Genomic DNA, 7,578 nt, shown 5'->3' with positions numbered 1-7,578 from the left:
TTATCTAGTTTATCTTCGTGGTATACGGGACGGTGTGAACTGTGAAGTTGGGGTACCAAAGCCATATTATAATTTATAATAGTAATAATCGTAATAATAACAGTAATTAACCGTCGACCGTCGCTTTTACAGCTCGTTATTATATTATTATTAGTCATCGCGGTTACGCAACACAACTATATTATGTACCGTACAACAGTAAAATTTTATAATATACAGAGATAGTAATATACTTGCCTATGTAAATTATATCGAGTACGATATCGTTATGAATTATGGCGTAGGTTACCTATAGTAATAATAATATGCGTATGTATACGAACTGCACGACGAGTAATGATAACGTCGCGCCTACGTCCACGGCGATGTTGGAACGAAAAATAGTAAAAAATTATCCACCTGCGGCAGACGGTAGAGGTGGGCAAAAAACATCGATGTTTTCGATGTTTTTAGTCATTGATACATCGAAGACAATATCGATGTTTTATCGATGTTTTGAAATTTTTGTAATCGGATCACTTATAGATGAACCATGATTCCCATCTCTAAAATAGGTTCTTTTGTAGACTTTTGTCTATAAAAGTTATTATTACAAATAATATACCGAATTCTGAGACTTTTTTTGCTTATTTAAATTTTTTCATGTTCTGAAAAAGTTTTATGTTAAAACATCGAAAAACATCGATGTTTTTCTAGAAAATCCGATGTATCGACAACATCGATGTTCTAAGTTTCGATGTATCGATACATCGAAACATCGATGTTTGAAAAATTTTGCCCATATCTAGCAGACGGTTGTGTACAATTATGCGATCATAATTATACAGCTTTAATTTCAGGTATACAAGTAGGCACTACCGCGGTCTTCACTCTATTAAAAAAGTCTATTCACAATGAGATCATTACTCGACGGCGACCAGTTTTCGTCCGGCGGCGGTCAGACATATGGTCAGACGCTGTCCCCACTACGGCAACGCATCAGACGCTGCCACATAACAAAGCCACGCCCATGCGCACAACTTGGCCGCCGAGTAATGATCTCATTGTGAGTAGACTATATGTAATAATATATATTATATGATTGTAATTTATAACAATATAAACACGCGAAAAGCAAAGAGACGCGCGTCTATTAATAACAATAATTTCGTAATAAACGTCACGTTAAAATTGAATGTAAAATAACATAATACATATTGTTGTAACTTGTAAGTTATAAGTTATAAAAAATATGCGGTACCCGTGACCTGCGATACGAAATTTCATCGTCTGAAAAAGTATACATTGACATAATATGAAGTCTATTAAACTCCCGTCAGATCGACAATCGACATTCTGAGTTAGTTTTCGATATAATCTTACCAGCGCTACGTTTTGTTGACAAACGTCCAACGACCCAAGTAATTTTAAATTTTTCTATCCCAAAGTCATCTGAAAAATATATAAAACACGTTGATTATGTTGACACCTACAGTACGCATCACGAAAACGTGCGGATTACCGCAGCGCGCCGTGTGTCGGTTTTTCAGTAAACCAGTGGGCCTCAATATTTGATCCATCACAGGTGCGCGCCACTGGCGCGACGGGTACTATACGTTTTGAAAAAACCACTAACCTGCACCTTTAAAAATGTCCCTGTCTTTTGTTGACTTTAATATCATTAAATACATACAAATAATTTATTAATATAAAAATACGAGTTTTAAATTTTATATTTGGCGCGAAACAGTTTGGCCACCACCAACGAGAAATTGCCACTGGGCGCGCGGCGGTCATCCGCACGTTTTCGTGATGCGTACTGTACCTGCTTCATTGTGTATATTTATGTTTTTTCCAATAATTTATATTCATACGATCCAGTACGCTCAACGCTCGTGTCATAAACTATTTAAGCCATGTAATCGATTACTTATCGAATCCCGAACGATTATAAGTTTATATATTCGTTCAATCTCAATATTATAGTATAAAATACGTATAATAATATTATCTCGTATGATAAATGGAAATAAATCGTATTGTTGCAATAATAATAATAATAATAATATTGTAATGTGTCGTTCACGTTCCCACGTGACGCGTTTAACAAACACATAATAATATTATATATAATTTATTATTATTGCGACAAATGCGGACAATCGCAGTGGACACATACAAGGAAATAATATTATAACATAATAATAATATCAGGTATATATAGAGGTATATGATTATTATATAATAATAGGCACACGTATTATAATATTATATTTATGTATTATATTATATTATTATTAAATGCCTTTGACCGATGAACCGCTCGTGTGTGTGTTTTTGGCCATCTCGGGTTTACAAGTGTGCGGCGACGAATGTGGGGAATAACGACCCGAAGAAGACCATTTGTCAAACCGTCTCTCCCACGTCAAAATATCGTATAAAACGCGCACGCACGGACATATCCCCCGGTAAACAATGCGATGACCGATATAATGTGTATATTGTACTATACAGTAATACGACTACGGGTTTTGCGGTCAATACCGGACGAAGACGCAACGGCAATGGTAATATAACAATAATAGAACATTATATTATATTATACACGACCGCCGTCTTCACAACGAAAAAGGATCTCCGTCTGTTGTTGTAGACCGTGTGACCCGATTTACAATATAATATCACAGAATAGATTAAATATAGTACACTCCTATATCATAATATATATACATATATATATATACTAGCTGATCCCGTGCACTTCGTTGCCCTTAAAAATTTGTGATTGTTTAAATCTTTTTGGATATAACATGTAACATAACAGAACATTGTGAGATGATACATTAAATAATACATTTGTCGTAAAACGTAACTTTTAATGCCATAGACATAATATATATATGTGAAAAGAATTGCAAGTCAAATACAATTTACATTTTTATTATTTTTGTAAAACATAATAACATAATATATTCTTCAGTCCTCAGTCTCTGTTGATTTCGGCATATGTAATTTAATCGTTCCGAACTAATTAATTCTCTGTAGTAATGTAGTGGATTAACACAATCTCTAACCATCAATCTAAATGCATAAAATTGCATACAGGTCACAGTCTTATTACGAGCAGTACCTTCTTGAGGAATGGTCAAATAATAGCCGTCTTCTCCCATTACAAACATCAATGGATATTGGAGAGGATCGTAAGATCTGTGTAATTCAGAGACCCTTTTAAGTTGGCCGTCTCTACCGTGCAGCATGATACCATCTCTGGGACCTTTTTCTTCATCTACCAAAAGGACAGCTACCTCGTTTACAGCTGGAGCATTATATCTGCCCGGGTGTGCTCTCTGTATTGGGCGGTCGGAGTGAATAATTAACTTTAAATTATCCAAAGAGTTTTGTTCTAAGTTTTGTTTAAAACTTCGTATATATATATTGTGGCTGTTCAGTGCGGTCTGTAGTTCTTTAATTAAATCAATGTTTAGCGTTGGAGCTATGTTTGACCGCAACGATAGCTGATCTGCGTCTGAAATAAAATAAATCTGCAAGAATTGCGGATTTTGGCCTGATTGTGGTAAAAGACTACCTATAAGGTGATAAACTTGGTCCTCTATTTTAAAAGTGGGCATACAATTTTGTTCTCTAATTTCTTTCGCGCCAAACGAAGTCATTTGAAATAGGCTATTGTACCTACGTATGTTGGTTAGAAAATTTCTACTATGTAAATTATTATTTGTCAAAAGACTTTTTATTGGCTCTGGCGGCTCCTGAATATTGGGGAGACTGACTTTTCCAGAAGCACAGCACAAATCATTAGGTTCATCGGCCCATTTTTTGGCAGAACATTTAGAGCAGATCTTTTCCATGGCTCTGATTTGGACGGAAGACTGTTGAGCATAATCAATCTGTGGATCGTATGTGAAAGCCGATCTGTTACTATGAGCTAAAACTCGATTGCGAACTCTACAGTACGCATCACGAAAACGTGCGGATGACCGCAGCGCGCCGTGTGTCGGTTTTTCAGTAAACCAGTGGGCCTCAATATTTGATCCATCACAGGTGCGCGCCACTGGCGCGACGGGTACTATACGTTTTGAAAAAAAAAACTAACCTGCACCTTTAAAAATGTCCCTGTCTTTTGTTGACTTTAATATCATTAAATACATACACATAATTTATTAATATAAAAATACGAGTTTTAAATTTTATATTTGGTGTGAAACAGTTTGGCCACCACCAACAAGAAATTGCCACTGGGCGCGCGGCGGTCATCCGCACGTTTTCGTGATGCGTACTGTAGCCGTTGACGTCTGTTGTCTTTCTCTCTGATTTTAAAGGCGCTCGGAACGTTCATAATTCGATTCCCTAGCGCGAGCTTGTACATTTCTAATATTTTGTTCTTCAAGCCGCTGTGAATGCTCGATACTTGACTCTCTTGTACGCGATTGCGACGCGTATTCTCTCTGACTTGCAAGACGATTTTCAGTTTCTGATTGACATTCTCCATGACGACGTATTTTTATCGCCCTAGCCTGTGAACTATTTCTAGAAAGTTGAGATCTTGTTCTATTGGGCATTTTAAAATGAGAAAAAAAACTAAACAGTAATGTAATGTATTGTTTATACACACGCCGATTATTATTTATTATTATAATAGCTTTAAAACCCATGGCAACTATTTTTAAACACAAATTTCTATCGTAAATCTCAAAATTCCAGTTTGAGCACCTCCTCTGGGTGATCAATTCCCTTTTTAAATTAGCCTATATTCATCAATGATAATGTCGGCTTCTAATGGTAAAAACAATTTTAAAATCTGTCCAGTAGTTTCGGAGCCTATTCAATACAAACAATCAAATCTTTCCTCTTTATAATATTAGTATAGATATACAGGAGTTCACAGATTAATGGTCGAATCGATCGCACACTTTGTGGGTATAAAACCGAGCGCCCGGGTTCTGAACCCTGCTGTAGCTAAACACCCCCGACAGACTTCCCTAGTATGTCAGATAAAAAATTTTTAATAAGCTAATATAGAAACCGCGCGAGTGTACGGATGAATAAAAAATGTAGAAAACTATATGAAGTCTCCGGTCACGAATTCTGTCGGAAAAACGTCGACAACGCGCAAAAAAATTGGTAGAACCTGCGTATAGGACCGGTGGTATTTTCAGTATACCAATAATTATGTATAGGTGCCTATATCTGGTATTCTCGGTAATGATTACCGCGTTGTTACCGAAATTACCATGCACATGTTCGTCGTCAAATTAAACGGTACCGGTCCGTATTGTATTGAGAAAAATCTATTTTTTGTGTTGTGCTTAATCCACTTACGGACACAAATGATCGTACACGACTTAGGAAACCAAAAGGAGGTGTACGACTGCAAAAAGGTTAAAAATATCCGATTTAGAACTTGTGAGCGGTGGTCGTTTGGGTCGAGGAAATAATTCAGACCAACAAATGTATTGTCCAATTCGGTTTGTACCAGTTTGTACCAGTTTGTACCGTTTGGGCGAGTGAAATAAATGAATAGCTAAAAATATATTTTTACTTTAATTTTCTTCTTCAGTATTAATTGTGTTCATTGTAACGACCTCAGGGTCTTTGTCAACGCTCATTATCACAAGTGGGTAGTAGGTGATACTACCACCCTTCTCCAAGAGGAGACGTGTGCGGTCTTCACTCCCGGTGGAGTGGGACTTGGTTGGAAACCCGATGGCGCAATCGGAGGACAGCACGGGAAAATGGTGATCGCGTTGAACTACATATATGTTTGCACTTTGCTATGAATCGAAAGGTTAGGTTAGGTTTTAAGGATGACTGTGGAACGTGTGAATCGCAGTCAACTGCGTGACCACTGCGTGCTCCGGCCCCGATTTTACTTTAGAGCTGAATTTTTTTCATAATTTTTCTCTTTATATACATCTATATAGCAGCTTATAAATAACTTGCTTAACAAAAAATGTTTTCTGGACCCTCATCCTAAAATCATCCGGGCTCTTGGATACTAATAATTGCTGACCCTGACCTAGAACAAGAGTAAGCGCTCTTACTTCACCAAACGATTTCAGCCGCTATTGGTTGTCGATCATTCGATAAAAAGAGATCTTTACACTGATTACAAAAAAAAAAAACAACGAAAGTATACTTGCAGTACAATATAGTCACGATTTTCACAAGCCGCATTAATTAATTTTCCACAAGCATGTTGATATTTGTTCGTTAATAATAATTAATAACAAATAATATAATAATATCAAATAAAAACCAATTAAATAGGCAACAAATGTTACAAAAACGTTTATTTGTGTAAATCATAATTATTACTGCATTTGCAGTGGGACCTGGGAATAACAATTTTATGTACTAGTAAACATTTTTACATTTTTACATTTTTACATTATTACATTGTTACATTATTACATTATTACATTATTACATTTTTACATTTTTACATTTTTACATTATTACATTATTACATTTTTACATTTTTACATTATTACATTATTACATTTTTAACATTTTTTAACATTATAACTTCCGCTGTGTATCATAGGACATACCATTAGGTTAGGCGCAACAAAACATGCGTCTGAAAAGACGCTTTGTTCTTTTCCAAAATGCCATCTCACGCTTAGGCCGTTTAGGCGCGGCCTCCGCTGCCTGTTCGGGTTCATCACACAGCAGGCGGTCTTCGGTAACGTCATCACATGGCACACTCGCGGCTTGTACCGCTGTCTGCACATCATCTCGTGACGAACAAACCGAACATGCACGTGGTCTCGGCGGGTCCACGAGACCACCGCTTGACTGCTGTGGCGGCATGACAGACGGCCAAACCAGCAGCGGGGACGAGACGGCCGAGGAAGACGCCGACGGCGAACGGTCACACGGAAAACATACGTATGGCGAAGACGACTCGGGCGGCGAAGACGCGAACGGCGTATCCGTAACGTCGTGGTTGGCAATTGGCGGCGCAATTGCCTTGTTCACCAAAGCCATATAAAATCTGAGTGTGGGACTTTCATAGTCCGCCATCACGACGATTTCGGTTAGGTTAGGTCCACTACTTGACGGGTCGGCCGTCACCGTTTGCCGTCCCAAGTCGTAGGCCGCAGGCTGTGAGTCGGTCATGGACGGGCTGTGAGCGGCAGACGGCAATACCAACCCGTCGTCGGCTACGTCACCCACAGACAGCAATACCAACTCGTCGTCGGCTGCGTCGCCCCCAGACGGCAATACCAACCCGTCGTCGGCTACGTCACCCACATACGGCGATTCCAAACCGACGTCGGCTGCGTCGCCCCCAGACGGCAATTCCAACCTGCAGTCTTCGGCTGCGTCGCCCCCAGAAGCCGTCTGTACCGCCGTGTCCAAACTGCATAGTCTCGATGCCGGGCCGGCCAACTCATCGCATCTTCCCGGCGCGATTTCGCAAGTGTTTTCGACCGATTCGGCGGATGGAGCTAACATCTCAACTTCCGACGACTTGACTTTAGCTTCAGTAACATTCGACATGTTCTCCTATAGTTTTATTTATATAATATTATTATATCAACAAAAGACGGTGTTATAACTTTTGACACAAAAAAC

The 7,578-nt window shown here is 38.5% G+C and overlaps 1 protein-coding gene across 1 annotated transcript; it reads right to left on the bottom strand.

Moving 5' to 3' along the window:
• Positions 1 to 1,315: 1,315 nt before the first annotated feature.
• On the bottom strand, positions 1,316 to 4,556 carry LOC132942139 (uncharacterized). The gene is made up of 3 exons (XM_061010448.1): positions 4,448 to 4,556; positions 3,083 to 4,063; positions 1,316 to 1,431 (listed from the first exon to the last, which is right to left on the bottom strand). Exons 1-3 carry the CDS (start codon positions 4,554 to 4,556, stop codon positions 1,316 to 1,318), a joined length of 1,206 nt encoding a protein of 401 aa, XP_060866431.1.
• Between the last annotated feature and the right edge of the window lie 3,022 nt (positions 4,557 to 7,578).

Source organism: Metopolophium dirhodum, chromosome 3, assembly GCF_019925205.1.
Source record: "Metopolophium dirhodum isolate CAU chromosome 3, ASM1992520v1, whole genome shotgun sequence".
Taxonomy (NCBI): domain Eukaryota; kingdom Metazoa; phylum Arthropoda; class Insecta; order Hemiptera; family Aphididae; genus Metopolophium; species Metopolophium dirhodum.
The sequence above is the reverse complement of the archived record's forward strand: the minus strand, read 5'-3'. Positions and strand labels throughout refer to the sequence as shown.

Coding starts and splice junctions, on each gene's coding strand:
- LOC132942139 (XM_061010448.1), bottom strand. CDS start 4,556: ATGCCCAATAGAACAAGATCTCAACTTTCTAGAAATAGTTCACAGGCT. Junction 4,064..4,447: donor AACTGAAAATCGTCTTGCAA/GTCAGAGAGAAT, acceptor CAAAACGTATAG/TACCCGTCGCGCCAGTGGCG. Junction 1,432..3,082: donor TCGTAATAAGACTGTGACCT/GTATGCAATTTT, acceptor TATATTTTTCAG/ATGACTTTGGGATAGAAAAA.